Source organism: Melopsittacus undulatus, chromosome 2 (assembly GCF_012275295.1).
Source record: "Melopsittacus undulatus isolate bMelUnd1 chromosome 2, bMelUnd1.mat.Z, whole genome shotgun sequence".
Classification (NCBI taxonomy): domain Eukaryota; kingdom Metazoa; phylum Chordata; class Aves; order Psittaciformes; family Psittaculidae; genus Melopsittacus; species Melopsittacus undulatus.
The window spans coordinates 25,217,740-25,235,913 of NC_047528.1; the positions used below are offsets into that span (position 1 = coordinate 25,217,740).

The 18,174-nt window shown below is 37.0% G+C and overlaps 1 protein-coding gene across 1 annotated transcript in view; it reads left to right on the forward strand.

Annotated features, from left to right (window-relative positions):
• Positions 1 to 18,174, forward strand: part of FREM2 (FRAS1 related extracellular matrix 2) — a 128,812-nt gene that overhangs the window by 56,763 nt on the left and 53,875 nt on the right. The window contains exons 3-5 of the mRNA XM_034059978.1: positions 11,976 to 12,122; positions 14,423 to 14,653; positions 17,325 to 17,450. Of these exons, the coding sequence (XP_033915869.1) occupies positions 11,976 to 12,122; positions 14,423 to 14,653; positions 17,325 to 17,450 (504 nt within the window). The remainder of the gene's footprint in view (positions 1 to 11,975; positions 12,123 to 14,422; positions 14,654 to 17,324; positions 17,451 to 18,174) is intronic.

Here is an 18,174-nt window from a genome sequence, read left to right on the forward strand (position 1 = left end):
TGACACCTTATATATTGCATAATTACCCATGTGAAGTTTAATTCTTCTACCATCTTATCTTCTGATGTTAAATCAGTTGACATCCGCACCTGTTCAGTTCTATGGAACAGAGGAAAAAAATCCAGTCAGTGTAATTTATGCATCTAACCATTCATTAGTCAATCCTGCTAAGTCCGTAACTTTCTTCTCTAATTTAGGTGAAAAGGGAAAATAAGTATCCTTGAAAGACATCCAGGGGAGAGCTCATTTTTGTTGACAATAAGGCTTTCAGCAGAGCATCACTGGTCATTAGCTAGAGGTATTTCAGCAACCATATATACTTATTTGGCAGGAGGGCTAACCAGGATGATTCAATCTGGTATGTCCTATTAATCTCACTGAGCAATATACGAGCTTTGTCATACCACCTCTGCTGTATCCACTGTTCTTCATGGCCTTACAGCCTCTGAGTCTTCTCTGATGTTCATGGAATGGGCCTCACTCTCCAGCATGTTGCTGCATAGAATTATAGACTGGTTTGGATTGGAAGGGACCATAAAGATCACCTAGTCCAAGCTGGCCTTCAATACTTCCAGGGATGGGGCAGCCACAACTTCTCTGGGCAACTTCCTACACGAAGTAGGGATCCTAACGGGTAGCAAGGGCACTGTCAGATTTGGTGGGGGAAAGAAAATGAATATTTTGAACAGCCATGAAATCAATTAAAATAACAAGTTTGATACCCCCAGCCAAAAGGAGGAGGAAGGCAATGACAGCTTGGCACTGTGTCATTAACATCATTTGGATTGCTGCAGGCTGAGGCAAGAGGACTTTTCCCAGCAGCTTCCCAAGTGTCCCAAGTTGTGCTGCAGCCCGGGAATCCACTCTGGTTTGTGTGTCAGCTGTTATCAGCTGCACTGGGTGACACACAGGAGGCTGAGGTCCTGTCCCGACAGGTGAGCACTATGCAGCTCCCTTTCAAGGCAGGGTGTAAAACACCTTTCTTTAAAACTGAAAAACATTTGTGCTAGCTGGCATGTTAAAAATCCTGTGGTTGCACCTCCACACATTTCTGTACAAACTCTATGGCAAAAAAAATAAACTTGAGCCCACAGATACCCAGGCCTTCACTTGCCCATGTGCAATAGCCAGCAGATTCAGTGGGAGCTGGACTTGATTTGATAAGAACAGTGTTTCCCTGGCCCTTGGGAAAAAGCTGGAGGATTTTAATTTCCGAATACATGTGGGAGAACCATCATGGAAATCTTGATCAAGGATTTTTCAAAAGCCTGAGTGATGCCAAATCACACTTGGCATGTCAAAAAACACAGCTTGGTATTTGAAGGTCAATATGTATTTTTTGAAAAAACTCTTGCCAAGGCTATTATAAATAAAGGGAATTTATATAAATATTCCTTTTCACTTACCAAGAGAGTGCTGTATTCTGCTAGTACATTAAGACTGTCCTATCCCTATAGGGGGATTCTGTCCTATTCCCTATAAGGGAATTATATCTAAATCAGTAATCTCTTTTCAAGCTGTGTAAAATGTGACACATACATGAATAAATTAATCGTTAAGATCTGTTTTGTGCTAAAACCATAAATATAAATTTAAAGATGCATTTTTTTCTAGTGATTATTTTAATTTAATTACTTATCTCAAAGCATAAGTGAAGCATATGCAGAGAAAAAGTGTTGGAAGCATTTTTTTTTTTTTTTGTACTGTGAAGTCGTAATTTCACAGTCACTTCTGTCTCCTTTCACTCTGCTTTATGTCTGTTGAGCTCTCTTGGGAAACTCACAGTGGTCATATGATTCTGGATTTTAAATTCTGCTTTTAATTTCAGTAGCAAATTTCCTCTACTTAATTTTGATATTTAAAGAGATATCTCTCATCTGGGCTTGAATCTTTTAAGTAATGTTTGGCTTCTCCTGATTTATTTTTTTAATCTTGTAATTTATAAGAATTTGAGATAGAATAAGAATACAGGAATATAATTGCTGCTTTAGGAGTATACAGTTATGTTCCATAGGATAGGCCTCAAGTAACACTAAAAATCTTAACATGATAAAAAACCCCACACAATTGATGAAGAAATATTTCTTCCCTCAGCAGAACTAATATCTTTGAACACCTCTTTACAAGGTTTATCTCAAGGCAAAGTTACAGTTATTTAAAAAGTAACCCTATTTTGTCCTTGTCTGTATCAACAATTTTGCATTCTTTATGGTTTTATACTCTGCCCTTCCTGAGCAGGACTAAATCACCTGCAAAAGGTTATAGGTTTGGCATAGCTTAAAAAGGATCAAAGGCACCCCAAAGGAGTTTCGCAGATCAGATAATATTAAAAGTTAAATATTTTAGATTAGCTGCTACAATTACTCTGAAATGAAATAAAAGTAAATGTTAAATGAACATGCCTGACATTTGTTCTCCTCCAGTCAGTCAGGCATTTCATTTGTTGCATTGCCAGAACAACAAAGAAACCAAAATTCAGGTCTGTGGAAGTGTTCTTAATAAAGAAAAACAGTTCAATCACTTTTACATGGAAATTAAGTTTTCTTATCAGTGCTCAGTGAGTTACAGGAAGTCCAGTTGATAAAATGGAAACCCTTCTGTTTAGTTTTAGCTGTTCCTTTTTGTTTAGAGTAGATTTTATAAATAACAACAACCTTTAATCCCTCTTGCATACATTTTCCTCTTCAGGGTATAAAATTTGAGATTTATGAGTTTGGATTTTCACTGAAATGGAGGGTAACTCTGCAAAGACAGTATTCAGCAGCTAGAGTTGAAAAGTTCACTTACTTCAAGGGAAATCTTCCAATTCGACACAAATACGATCTTCAATTTCACTACAAAAAATTAGAGGCCTCAGTTTCAGATAGCACCCATTCATGTGTTCTGATTTTAAGCATGAGAATTATATTGCAAGCATTGAAATATTAGGCAAATATGAAGCAGTTTGCAGTAGTGGGTTGTGAATTAAAATGTTCTTTAAAGAAATGGAAATTGATTTTTTTTTTTCAGAATAAAGGCATTTCTTAAAATAGCACAAGACAACACTTTGATTGTATGTTCCTCCTGGCCCCTATTCTCCTCAAATGCCTTTCATTTGTGATGTTGAAGTAACCTTTTTTTGTTATTACTCATTATTTTCAAAACTGAGACTGAGGATACCCCAGGACCCTCAAATTTAACACTTTGTCTGATCAGGCTTTAAATGACAGTCATTTTCTTACAGGCTGATATGTGTGTAGCACTGCTTTAAAGATGTAATCCAGAAGAAAGTCTAGACAATACATCGGACAGTAACTGTGTTAGGGAAGCTAAACCCGTTGTTCTGTGAGACAAGGAAATGAACCGTGCTTCAGTTCAGTTGGAGCCTCGTTTGGGGGAGAAATTGTCTGGCACCACAGAACGAATTAGTAAGCAGAGACCTGAAGCCCACTAAGTTTATTTTAAGAATGTGTTGTCAGAGACCTAATAAATTTACTTACTGCTGCAGGCCATGCATGCATGAAGCCTTACTAATCCAGGTGGTGGAGTTTTTTTCCCTCAGAGGGAGGTGCAGGGTGTGGATCCTTAGGAAAAAAGGTATTCTGCTTTAGGTAATATGGGCCTTGTTTAATGATAGACATGACAGCTTGAGTGGTATGTTTGGGTTTTCTCTGTTACTACTCACAAGAAATTTTAAATTATTCCTGATGCAGCATTAGTTTGTGAGTATGCGAAGTGCTAATTAGTTTAATGACAACATGGAAATAACTTTATAATAACATAGTAATTACTCTAAACCAAATAATTTTTTTCTTTTAAATAATTTGTATTTAAAATATTACTTTTAAATATTCTGAAGATTACTTTTAAAGTGTTTGAATTTACAAGTTTACTGTATTACAGTTCAGGATTAGTTGTATCTTTGAGTTTTCTCAGGACTCTTCTTTGTGCATGTGTGAAAATCAGACTTCTAGTTATCCGTCTAGACTGGTGGGCTTAAAACTCTCCCACTGTATTCAATGAAGTCAGCCAAATCTTTCTGGAGGGTAATCCTGCTGTTTGTATAAGATATACCTGCAGTTCTTCCCATTCATTTTACCTAGACAGCTAGCCTAAGTGAAACATACATCTTTTATGCGATAAAATTAGATTATATGAATCCTACCCTTAAGCAACAGGTCTCTTGTCTTCACCTTTTGTGGAACAGGTGCCGCAAGAGTTGGTTATGTTCCTGTGCACTGGGACCTGAGAAACACCATAGTGTTTTCTCAGTAATTGTTATTCACTGGAACTATTGAATTTGGTTGATATTTTTTTTTTTTTCTGCTGAGAAGCAGTGGTCAGTTTTTATCCAATAGGCAATAACATAAAGTATCATTTCAAAATATGGACATATCCCTACAATAGCAATAAAGACTTATGAGAACGAAGTGCCGCTAGGTCTAGTGGGACATACATAGTAGCTGTCAACTGTCTGCCTTCAAACTCTTCCTCTCCTGTCATTTCCCTTTGGTTTTGTCCTGCTTCTTTTGAATCTGATTATATGAATTAGTGCTGCAGAAGGGAGGGTAAGCTTCCAAGCTTTTTACTCTCTTTCTTGTCTTTTACTACTTTCACATAAAGTCTGTCAGCAGTGATTGCTACCTGCTGATTAGTTTAAAATAATTACTGGTAAGTGCCTAGCAAATAAGACTGTATTAACCAAGAGACAGGTGGCACATGTATTTTGTTTAACCTTTTTTTTTTTTGCCTGCTCATCATCTTAGTGACAGAGCAAAATAAAGTAATTTGAGTGAGAAGAGGAATAATATGATTTTTTTTTTTTGCCCAGCAGCACACACGAGTACGTGCTTAAGCATTTACCCTGGATCCATTAAATTATTTACATATTCACTGTTGGAACTGTAAAAGTGGGAATCAGTTCCTACAGAGCTAGTCCCTTGCTTGTAACACAGAATCCCAAGCGAGCAAGTGGATCTTTTAGATTCCCTGGAATTCAGTTACAAAGCTAAACAATTGATAGCTATAAAGGCTTTTAAACACATGTGGTGCTCCAGCATGAGTTGGGTTTTTTTTGATGATTCAAGCCGGGTTTCTCTTTACCTGTTTTGCTTTTTCCTTTGAAAGTTCACAGCATCTTGCTACAGCGAATAGAATGAAGGTGTCCTGACTTTTCAGGAACTGATTTGCACTGAGCTGATTTACACTGAAATTAATTAAAGACTATGAACTGAAGTGTCAGGAGAGACAGTGCATATTTGCTTTCACATATTCTGTAAATGAAAATCTAGGTAATCTCTTAATCAGAATCTGTTAATCTGCTGCAAAAGAACTGTGCATAGACTTGAATTGTTCATCATATTTAAAAAATCATGGCAGTCAAGTGAAGTTCCCGATGACTGGAAAAAAGGAAAATATAACCCCCATTCTCAAGAAGGGAAAAATGGATGACTCAGGGAACTAAAAACCAGTCAGTCTCACCTCTGTGCCTGGCAAAATCTTGGAGCAGATTCTCCTGGAAGGTGTGCTAAAGCACATGAAAAACAACAAGGTGCTTGGTGACAGCCAGCATGGCTTCATTAAGGGGAAATCCTGCCTGACCAATTTGGTGGCCTTCTATGATGGGGCTACGGAACTGATGGACAGGGGTAGAACAGTTGATGTCATCTACCTGGACTTGTGCAAAGCGTTCAACATTGTCCCACGTGACATCCTTGTCTCTAAATTGGAGAGACATCAATTTGATAGGTGGACAGCTCAGTGGATATAGAACTGGCTGAATGGCTGCACACAAAGAGTTGTGGTCAATGGCTCAATGTCCAGCTGGAGACCAGTAACGAGTGGTGTCCCTCAGGGATCGGTGTTGGGACCAGTCTTGTTCAATATCTTTGTGGGTGACATGGACAGTGGGATTAAGTGCGCCCTCAGCAAGTTTGCCAATGACACCAACCTGTGTGGTTCGGTTGATACGCTGGAGGGACCTTGCCACGCTTGTGCGGTGGGCTGATGCCAACCTTATGAAGTTTAACCATGCCAAGTGCAAGGTCCTACACCTGGGTCGGAGCAATCCCAGGCATAGCTACAGGATGGGCAAAGAAGAGATTCAGAGCAGCCCTGCAGAGAAGGACTTGGGGGTGTTGGTCGATGAGAAAATGAACATGAGGCGACTTCAGTGTGCATTCACAGACCAGAAAGCCAATCATATTCTGGCCTTTATCAAAAGGCGTGTGACCAACAGGTTGAAGGAAGTGATCCTGCCCCTCTACTCTGCTCTCATGAGACCTCACTTGGAGTATTATGTGCAGTTCTGGTTTCTTCAACATAAAAAGGACCTGGAACTGCTGTAACAAGTCCAGAGGAGGGCCATGAGAATGATGAGGGGACTGGAGCACCTCCTGTATGAAGACAGGCTGAGAAAGTTGGGGCTGTTTAGCCTGGAGAAGAGAAAGCTGTGGGGGGAACACATAGCAACCGTCCAGTATCTGAGGGGGGTCTATAGGGATGCTAGGGATGGACTCTTCATTAGGGACAGTAGTGATAGGACAAGGGGTAACGGGTTAAAACTTTAACAGGAGAAGTTTAGATTGGATATAAGGAGGAAGTTCTTTACTGTGAGTGTGGTGAGGCACTGGAATGGGTTGCCCAGGGAAGTTGTGAATGCTCCATCCCTGGTGGTGTTCAAGGCCAGGTTGGGCAGATCCTTGGGTGACATGGTTTAATGTGAGGTGTCCCTGCCCATGGCAAGTGGGTTGGAACTAGATGATTTTAAGGTCCTTTCCAACCCTAACTGTTCTATGATTCTATGAATTGGCAATTCCTTAAATTAACCCAGCATAAATCTCCAGACTGTACTTGGAGACATCCTTAATTATGCTTAGTTGAATTTTACTGGGATCAAAATTTATTATGCACTAGATAGCCTTTATATCCATGTCTCTTCTCTCACTTCACCTTCTCATTTTGTAACAAAGCAACTTCACAGTGTTCTTAAGATTTTTTTTCTGCTACGTGACTTCAAACATTTGTCTGAGCTCTGGCAAGGGTGGCCATTCTGACTTCTTTCTTGTGGGGAGACATAAAACAGAAGCAAAACAGAATTACAGAAACCAGTGAAAGATGGAAACTGTCTACAGTTCATTGGATACCAGCAATTACACTCAAGGCAAGCCAAGTCCATAATGCTGGGAAGTGTGTGTTTTCTCATGGGAAGTCAGAGAAAGCATTGTTTTAGTCCCTAATCACTAAGGGCTAGTTTAGGGGGTTGGTTTTGATTGTTCTGCAAATATATTGTGTTACAGTGGCAGATAGAGTGCAGAAGGGTGCAGAGTTCAGCAAGTTTAGTGATTGGAGTTCATTATAGCATATTTTTAACAGACTTTAAAAAGTGAAGCATTTTAATGGGTTTCTAATTTGATAAAATTATGAAGTTAGCTTATGCATCGTTAAAGTCAATTCAAAACATTCTAATGGTATATTTTAAATGCTGAGCTTACTTATGTAAATTATTATGTAATTATTCTGTAAATAATTTTTCTGTATAAAGTTAACACATTTTTACAGGATATGCCTTTTCTGATGATCATAACAGAGGGAATAACATATGATCATAGAATTATAGATAGCTAGTACTGGAACAGATCTAGTACAATGACGTGCTGCCCCAATGCACTGACTGAGGAACTTCTCTCATCTGTTTTATAGGTAGTGTTGTGTTAATAGTTTGACAGTCAAAACATTACTTTAGACCTTTGCCTTTTTAACCTACAGGTAGAATGTCCTGGGACCATGACATACTATGGCAAATCAGAGTTGTTGAAGCTATATGTCTTGAGTTAAACATATAATATCTTCTCTGTATTTATTCTGACTAGCAGAGTTACCTAAGATTGTCTCTTCCTTGTCTAGTCTGGCAAAAAAATATGTTTAGACAAACCAGGAATAATGTCTAGCAAATAGTGTGGGAAACAAAAAACTTGAGAAGTGCTAAGGTTGACAGGGAGCTTCCTGACTAAATAGGGAATAATGATGTTTGGGATGAAGATTTCTGCATTTCAGATCAGATTTTAGATCTACTAAAACTGCTGAAGTAACTTTATCCTGGTATAGATAAACTAAATTGGCACAGAAGGCTGATCAGAGGATGAAAAAATAGGACAAATGTCTAAACCCGGATGATTCCATTTTCTTTCCTCTCCTGCTGTCTTTGTGTTCTCTGCAGGTTGTTCAGGAGTGGGTTTTCTTTTTCATATGCTTTATGTACCTGCTTCAGTGAGGAGATCCATAGCAAGGAGGGTAGAGTAGTGCTGACTTCAGTAACCCTGTCTGAATGAGGCACCCAGTAGGGTCAAATATTCTGAACCAATAAAGACTACAGCTCTTGCAGACATGGAAACAAATCAGCAAGTAATAGCAGAACCTGGAAAGAACTGGAAGAAGAGAGAAGAAATTTTTGTTAAGATATCTTGCTGTGTTTTTAATTATGCCATACGATGATTCCTGAACTAGCACAGTTGCTCTCATTCTACTTTTTAACATCCTTTTGTAGTCTGTTTAGGAAGCAATATAAGAATAGAAAGGAGAAAAGACCAAATTAAAAATTTTAAGGAAACTGTTCTTTCTTAGTGCCTTATTTACCACTGGGGGAGGGGGGTGGAAGTGTGTGTTTGGGAGGTTTAGGCTTGTTTTTTTTCTTCTCGGTCTTTCTTGTGTTTGATATATGCTTGTTGCCCTGGAAGAATTTATAAGTTGGGGTTTTTCCCATTAAAAACTCCATTTAATGACTAAAGAGAGCAGATATTTTGCACCATAAAGCTCAACAAGTGCCAGACAGCTGTGTTTGTACAGACATATCTTGTGGACACAGCGGGACTTCATGGCTACAGTTTTACAGGTTAGACACTCTTTAGCTGATTCATCTCTGACTGATTATGCCACAGATACCATGTAGGGAAGCCAGTATCTGTATCAAGATATGTCAACTTCTACTGTGTCAATAAGTGAACACTGGTATAGTTGTATGCTTTTGTTTATGAATTAGGGTTCTGAGGTAGCTCCTAGGGACAGCAAAGCTACAATCAGAAGCTGATCAGCGTTGTAGAGTATGCCCTTCAGGTTAGTGCTCAAGAGACATGATTTAATGATAGAGATAGATTTAATGATAAGGATAGATTTTATAGTGTCTTCACATAGACCATTGATCTGTGGAGAGGACTGGAACTAATTCTTTCCTTCTCTGAGCTCTTTGCATCATGATAGACAGTTCTGACAATCTAATCTGAATTTCTCTTGGAGGTTTTACATCTTTTTTAAAGATATCTGAACAACATGGTTAGAAAGATAAATGCTTAATGAGAATATTCATTTTAATGTTTTTTCCCTCTAACCACCTTTTCTCACTAGATTTAAGAATAAGACATATGCTGTTACATTTGTCCCAGGAAACTAATGAGAAGACATAACATAAGGCTAACCTAAAGTACATGCTGGTGTAGCTAACACTATACTTACTGGTTTTGTACAGCACATTAGTTTTTTGGTATGTGTTTTTGTAGCCTTTGTCAGTAACAACAGAGATCAAAAGAGAAGAAAGAAGCAGAGGAAGGAGTGCAATGTGATGCTCAAGTATCCCTGATTTTGTTTACACAAGACCATTGCCTTTATGTGGAATCACGCAAGTATGGCAGTTGTTTTTTTTCTAATAGGCGAGTCAATAAAGAAATAGGCTTATCTCTGAAGAAGAGCGGAAGCAAATGGAATGGCTGCCTAATTTTTCAAAGAAAAGAATGGAAGAGGCTGGAAGGGGAAAATAAACCTCCATTTGGTTCTTCTTCCAATAGTTTAAGCCATGTGTGAGCAGAAATATTTAGGTATGTTTCTCTGCTGCTCAGAAGAATTACTTTATACACTGGCTTGTGTACAGAAGTGTTAATTTCTAAAGGAGACCCCTGGCACATTTCAGTCATTACCTGAGCAAACCTTGTTCAGTAGCAGCACCTTGTGGGAGGGAAATCAGACTACAGCCTCTCACACAAGCAAATGTTCCCAGAAGACAGTTGCTGATCATCTGCCTTCAATGAGCTGAACAGGTTATATGATTCTTGCTATGGAATGTATTGTCCTGAGTAATAACAAACATATCCAATAGGATGATATACAGGACTTGATTTGTCAAGCTCTTTTATCTGTGGAATCCAGAATTCCTACATTGACAAGAAATGCCTTTTTACTGTGGAAAATCAGTGAACAGATGGCAGTAAACTGTACATGAGAAAGTAAAGCTATGCTATATTTTATCAGCAATGTGTTAATCTGATTGGAGTTATTCAGTCTGTTGTGCAATTATTTGGTTTATAGTCGATGGAATGGATGCTAGCTGTTTTCAGCTGTTATCTTTCCAACTGAAAAAAGTAGCATTTGTAAGTGGACTTTTGAGGGCCATCTGTTTGCAGTTGTTATTTCTGGCTTGCTTTTCTAGACTAAGAAATTCTCCATAAAGCCTGCCATTTCAAGAAATGTTTCCTGTTGTGTTACAGTTGTGCAAATCCCATTAATCGTTGACACTGTTGTGTCTCATTCCCATTTCTGCTGGGAGTGAGAGCTTAGGGTGGGATATGCTTAAATATCAGGCTGGTTCTTAGGGTTTTGCAGGTGGAATCGAATTACTTCCATATCATACCCTCAAAACTTTGAGGGATGTTTCCTGTATTCCTACATTGCTTTGGCTTCAAAAAAGGAAGCCTACGTCTGCTGATAGTTAAATGGGCATTTTTGTTTGAGGAGGACTGTGAAGGTTCTTCCAATTACTGTAAGAAGAAATATAGTCTTCAGGTTCAGGACAATGCCATCAACAGCTGCTAGCCAGGGGTGCTGGCTTGATCCATCTTAATGGTTCCGTTTCCCTAGGTGAATGTACTGCTTGTTGTCCTGTGCTTTCAATTCCTAGTGTTTGAGTGCACAGAAACCATTCTTGTTCCTATTAGACTGTAGGGAAGCTGTTGTGCTACAGCTACAGTAGAGACATCGGAAAGCATCTCTGGAGTCTGCTTCCTTCACCAGGAATGTGTTGCTACAGTTATGCCTGCATACAAATAACTATGTAAAAAGAACTGTGAGGAGATATTTTGATCTAGACTCTGAAAACTGATACTCAGTACACACCTCAGCAACTTACTCAGTTTGGGGCATTCACCATATTGTGAAGACAGATCAGTTGCAAAATAAGAGCATTGCAATAAGAATTTGTATCTCTCTAAATCTTCTTAGGTGACACAGGCAAACATACTTAACTCAAGAGTTAAGTAACTTTTAGAGTTAAGCTTAGGAGGGCATAAGCATAGGTATAAACAGTAGTATGTGTCAGGGATACTTAATCTTGTTGGAACCATTTCCTAGGAAGATAGGAGCTGTTCCTAAAATCATGCAGTGCTGAAGCATCAGTTCTAAACCAATAAGAGCAGAAATTGTTAGATTTAATGAACAAAATATTGAGTTTTAAAAACAGGCTGCATGGGTAAATGCAGACTAAAAGATAGTAGGTATCATCTCCAGTCTCTCTGAATACTGAGGGTCTTCCAGTGCTTCTGGCGCTCTGATCATATCAAGGAAGTTCTGTGTGACATCCTACCTTGTGTGTGATTTGGAAATACCAAAATGGTTCTGCAGAAACTTGGATCATGCACAGTTCTTGTAATTTTCCCAAATATATTTCGATTAATTCTTGTTCTTTTTCCCTTGAAATAAAATAAAATATAAAATTAAATTAAATTAATATACTTGTTTGTAGGCACCTAAGATTAAACTTATTCCTATATGTACCAAATATATCATGGTTGAGTTCTTTACTTGTTATTTCTTAGTTTCTATCTTTAAACCCTTTGGATTGTAATAGCCAGCTGAGATACACATCTTACCAAGCTTCTATTAACCTCAGAAGATAAAGTAGTATTTAACAAAAAAAGAAAAATTAATAAATATGTCTTTATAATTTTGTTTTGCAGGAGGTAATAAGCTGAAGAATCAACATTTTCGCCTAAACTGGGCATGGATCTCCTTAGAAAAGGAGCATTATTTAATAAATGAAGACTCCAAATATCTTGATGTTGTTCTTAAACGGAGAGGTTACCTGGGAGAAACGTCTTTTATAAGTAAGTGCCATTTAAAACTTATTAGTTGCTTCCATAAATCACTGTCCAGATAGCTAATAAAATGTATCAATACAGCTATATCCCTTTGCTGATGTTTCATAATAAGCAAGCTAGATTCAAAAGAATATGTTTATTTATTAAAGCAAATATCTTTTGTTATGGTGGGTTCATGATTTCTTTAGTAATATAATGAAATTTTCACCTTTTATTTTCAGTCTTCTGCAATTTATTTTTGGGTTAACAACCCAACACCCAGCCCTTCTGTTTTTTATTTGATTGATACCACTGTTGTGTTTGCTTCACAGAATATAGTCTCTTTCCAGATTTTATTTTTTCCTGTAATGAGACAATACAGTTATAGCAACTGGAAAAACAAGAATAACCATAGATAATTTTCCAGGAAGATTATTGTGAGCTGGTCTGATTAGCAACTATGAGCATTAGGCTCATTTTCTTCAGTCAGTGTTGGCAGTTGACTAAGGCTGATACAGGAGGTGTTGAAAGCTTTGCAGTGTCTGGAGAGTGAAAAGCTGAAAAAAGATTGTGTTATCACAATCTGCAACTCACACCCATCTGTAGCTTCTGGATCTATTCATATCCTCTACCTAGTGATGCATTTGGACCAGGGAGCATTACCCTTTTATAGTTTTGTGTCAAACCTATGGTAAGTTTACAATGCTTAGAAAAGGCACTCAGTTTCAGGCTGGTTTTGCAAAGATATGTAAGTATTTACCTGGCATAGAGCACAAGCTCATGCTTATAAATCATGACTTCTGTTTAAGTCTCTTTCTGAATAAAAATCTGAGTTTTAGGTATTGATATGTAGTTAGGGTACCTGTTTTGACATGAGGGTTAAAGTATGTAAGTACTAGCTAAGCGAATCTAACTTAAAAGGCTCTGTTTTGGACAATGGACTAACTTTGAGAATATATTTCTTTTAAAGCAAGTGAAGGAAAGAGATTAATTAAATACAAAGTTAATGATATGTGGTTTAAATTAATTACTGGTACTGATAAACAGATACTGATTTTACTTCTGATTTTTGAAACAGCGTTTACAAAACTTTCTACCTATATATCTAAGTTCAGTTTCTAGATTCAGCTGACCAAAAATCTAATGAAAACAGTTTGAATAAATAGCCTCTGACTACCTTAATCCTGCAAAGTGGAATTACAGTGTTGGAAAGATCATAAAAGATTTTGGTTAAGGTGCTTACTGGCCTTTCTGATCCATGTGCAGCACCAAAGCGGCTGAAAGGTTGTAGGTTATGTAAAATGTTGGCTATGACTTAGGAGGAGGCCCAAGCAGAAAACAAGAAAGTCAGGATTTGTAAGGAAAGGCAATGCATTTTAATACACTAAAAATACAGTTAGAAGAAACAGAGAAAGGAAAACTTCATGTTTTTTTCTGAAAACCTGATAAAGACTTGTTCAGAGGCCAAATGCATGAGTTGTAGATGGTTTTGAAGGACTCTCTGATTTTCATCAGGGGCTGTCAGACAGCCTGAAATTGTGAGGCAAATTCCAGTGAAAAGCCATTTTCGAGCAGCCTAGATACCAGGTTACAAGGCCTGTGCTGTCCCAGTCATTGATTTTTTCCCATGACACTGCAGTTTCAGCTTGACTTGAGTTTAATGACTGTCATTATGCAAACACTGAAATAAGTGGATAACAATTTAAAACAATGATTACTGTAGTGGGAATAACCACATTGGTTCAGATTTTACATCATCTTTCATCTTATTCTGTATGTTTTACCCTTTCATGTCTTAATGTTTTCCTTACCTTTCCATTTGAAGGCTGAACTTTTCAGGTGTGTTTTTATTTTCTTCTAAGAGAAATATGTTTGAGGGTTTCAGGCAGCATGTTATTTAGATGTTCTGGAACAGAAGAGAACCCAGAATATTAAAGAGGTGGAAAATTTGTTTGCCTTTCTTGAATTGAATCCATTCTTGAATTACAGAGAAATGGAAACTTGACTGTTACCTCTGAGAATATAAAAGTTTCCTAGTATTAAGTTTTGCTTTGACTAATTATGTCCAAACTGCATTTCATAATGTTAATTAATGTACTTCCACCTCTATGAATGATATCAGCATAAAATTGGTCAAGAGTAACAGAGCTGGCTTGAATACTGTCAAGTTGTGGAAAGTATATTTTTCTAAAATGCCTGTTTTTTAAAGATGACATAATGAGAGAAAAATTACAAGTGATGCTTTTAATTACCTCAGTTCTTGGGGTTTTTTTGTTTCTGTTTTTTTTGTGGGTTTTTGTTTGGTTGGTTGGTTGTTTTTTTGTCAGGTATTAGCACCAAAGATGGTACTGCCAAGAAAGACAGAGACTTCAGAGGAAAAGCTCAGAAGCAGGTGCAGTTTAATCCTGGCCAAACCTTTGCTACGTGGCGAGTACGGATTTTGAGTGATGGTGTACATGAACAGTCTGAATCCTTCCAAATTGTTCTTTCTGAGCCTGTCATGGCAGTTCTGGAATTTCCTGCTGTATCCACGGTGGAAATTATTGACCCAGGAGATGGTAAGAACCTTTCCAGAACTGTACTGCCAATATGGGCATATACCAAAAGGTAAGCTGCTGAGCAAATGCTATGAGTAACATTGGACAGTAAAGCTTACCTTTCCTTAGATTGTTTCTGAAGACAGACTTGGATATTGGGTAGCTGTTTGTCCTCTACCACTTTAAGTGATTCATGAGTATTTGACTAAGGTAGCATTCTTTAATGAAATAACTGCATTTTTCCTATATTATCTCTAGTTTGTCATTTGTCTAGTTTTGTCTTCATTTTAGGTTTAGCAGGTTTTCAGTTCAGTGTGTTTGCAAACAGAGTCTATCTGCACAGGTGGTTGATTTGATTTACTTTGCCATGATAATTCATGTGGGAGAGGATGGTACAGAAAATACAGGCTGATTGGTCCCAGCAAGTTTGGTTCTTGGAGCAAACCGGTGGTGTCTGTTAGGTCTTAAGCTGAGAAGCTCAGTAAGGGTTCACTAGACCAAGTACATCACAAACTGCCAAGAAAAAAATAAAATTATGTTTAAATGTAAAAAAAAAAAAAGCTTATTAAAAAGAAGGAGATAAAAAAAAATGAAGAAAGAAACTAGAATGTGCTCTGGTTGCGCTGCTTTTCAGCTGTATCCAGACACTTGAACTCTTGGGCCATGGTCACACCAAACTATCCATCAGGAGTCTTTCATGTACTGAGTGACAGTAACAGATTGTTTTAAATAGCCTTCCCTAATTAACATTTGAAGAGGACTGCAGGAAAATTGTCAGAGGTTTCTTAGTTGCTAGTTACAAATCAAGTTAAACCAGAGGTTATCTGACATCTGTATTTAGTCACTGAGATATGGAAATTACTTGAACATGTGTTAAATCTATTTTTGTTTGATCAGTGAGATAGCATAATTCGAGATTTGAATGACTCGATCTGAGTCATCTTAATGCAAACAGTTGTTCTTTTCTATTTCTTATGTTAACGTAATTTTTAGTAATTATTCGGAAAGTGGGTTGCATAGGAGAAAATCAGTGCACAACTGCAAATCAAGGAATATCTACAGGAAAAACAAAGAAAGAACTGTGAAGGGAAGGACTGTGTTTCCTGATAATCTTTTAAAGTGCATGTAATGAGAAGGTCAGATTCCAACTGAATAGAAACCATCAAAAGTTTTATTCTGCTTCCAGTGACAATGATTTTAAAATTCATTGATTTTAATGGTGAAGTCTTAGCATCAAAAGAGTGAGTTTGCTTGAAAAGCTGTACCAGCCCCTTGGTGTATGGGACATTAGTTAATGTTTTATTCCAAAAATAGCTTTCATAAAGATGTGTTTTTTTACACTAGCTGAGATGGTCTAGATCATTCTCTCCTGAGCTTTCATGCTGTTCATAAGGTCTGTCAAACTTTTATAGTGTCATTTTACTCCTAGTTGGATAATTATAAGAGAGACAGGAAAAAGAACAAATCAGAATTCCTGCATTTTTCTTTAAGGATAGAGTTTTTAATTTTGTCAAACTAATTCTAAATGGAGAAATAAAAGGAGTAAATTTGGGGGCTTTAGTGTTACCTTTTGGTTTACTTTAAAACAAGGTAGCAATTTGCTGCTTTTTGCATTTACTTTTTTTATTTCCTCCAATAGTGAAAGTGTATAGATCTTATCAAACCTGAATTACAGCATTTTTAAGGCAGGCTTTTACCTTAAATCGTGCTAGTAGTATTTTCCAGTTGGAGAAATAAAACATGTAGCATGTTTTCAAAGAAGTCACCTGACAATTTTCAGAACATTTTTTGCCAAAGTATTCTGAAATAATGAAAATGTTTTCTTTGTGCTGTCAACTGGTACCATTTCATTTAATATTTTACAGAATTATATCTTGTTTAGATTGCAGTCATATTAATGAAATTGTAAAGGTTCTTATATGCATAACCACCTTTTGTTCTTGAGTTTTTGAGAGGACAAGAACAAAGCTGAACCTAAATCCCAGAACAGCATAGAATTCAATAATCTATTTTTATGAGTATAAAATAATAAATGAGTTTAAAATGCATTTTAGGTTTGTTTTTTTTTTCTTGAAAAAGAAGATCTGGCATGTTTTGGTCCAATACATTTTAGGCTGAGATTGTTCTTCAATCTTCACTGACTGTATTGGCTATGTCACCTTTGAGTAAATCAGGAATGTAGATATGGAACCAACTTAAATCAAATGTCCAAGTCAAAGTAAGATAGCAAAAGCTCAGTCTTGCCTCCTCTCAATACCAAATGATTTTTACTGTGAGCTTGATAGCATAAGGTAAACAGCAGCTTTTCAGAACTGCTGCTTGTGTGTGAGCTGTGTTATTGATGCTTCTGTTATTAACAGTTAATAGTGAATTACCATGGAAATAATAAAAATATAGACTTTGTGGAAGCTTTCTTCAAACAATGTCTTGCGCCATTGACCCTAGATAAGTAAACTGGTTATGTCAGAGATTGCTTAGTAAGTACTTCTGAATTCAGACTTAACAACCTGATTCTGAAAGACTAAGAAACCCTACATCTCTCACCCTCCATATTTTTCTTTAAATTTATCCCCGTTGATGATAAATAAGAGTTATTTGTTGCCCTTTAGATTATGATAAAATGCTTCTAGCTATTTTACAGGTGACTCTGAGGCCATAAATCTGTGTAAACAGATGTATCTGTTCTTTGCAGAATCAACAGTCTTCCTTCCCCAGTCCACCTATACTATTGAAGAAGACATTGGTGAATTATTTATTCCAGTCAGAAGAAGTGGAGACGTGAGCCAGGAACTGATGGTTATCTGCTACACACAGCAAGGTAACAAAATTTACTTTAGGAAAAAAAAAATAATAAAAAGGTAAGAAAGGAAAAAAGGCAGAAAAGCAAAAAGAATTGCACTATCTATTGCATAATAGAATTGTTTATAACTGTTCATTTTTCACCTAAATATCTTCAGTTGCAACTGGAAAAGTATTCATCAATGCAATCAGTCTTAGAGTATTATTGAATAAGCTGAAAAATTATCAAGTTCCAAATTTCTACCATTTATTAGGAGGTGAAGAGGATCTGTGTTCTTTATGTTTTTGCAAATTTTTTATGCAGCCCGATGTATCAGAAAGTGATGGGAACTGAAAACACTGCAGGGATTGCCCAGGATATCCTTTACTTGTTTGTATCTGGAAGAAATTGGTATAAAATAATATTGCTTAATTGGCATGCTTCTCCATTCTCTATCTTTCAGTCTCCTATTAATTATATTCACACAGGGCATGGGTTCTCTACACCCCTGCTTTTATTATAATTTTTCATCTGAAGACATGAAGCAACATTTTTGGAGAGATGATCTGGAATAAGAAATTATTTTTTTTAATCAAATTCTATCTGTTATAATTAATTTCTGGTCCACTGAATATTCAGTGAATAAATTATGCTAAAGGAGTTAACTGGTAACTCTCACAGGGTCTCCTCTGTCAATCTGTGTCTCTTGTGATAGACTACAATATTTCTTCTGACTTAAAACCTGCAAATGAATTTGAGGAGC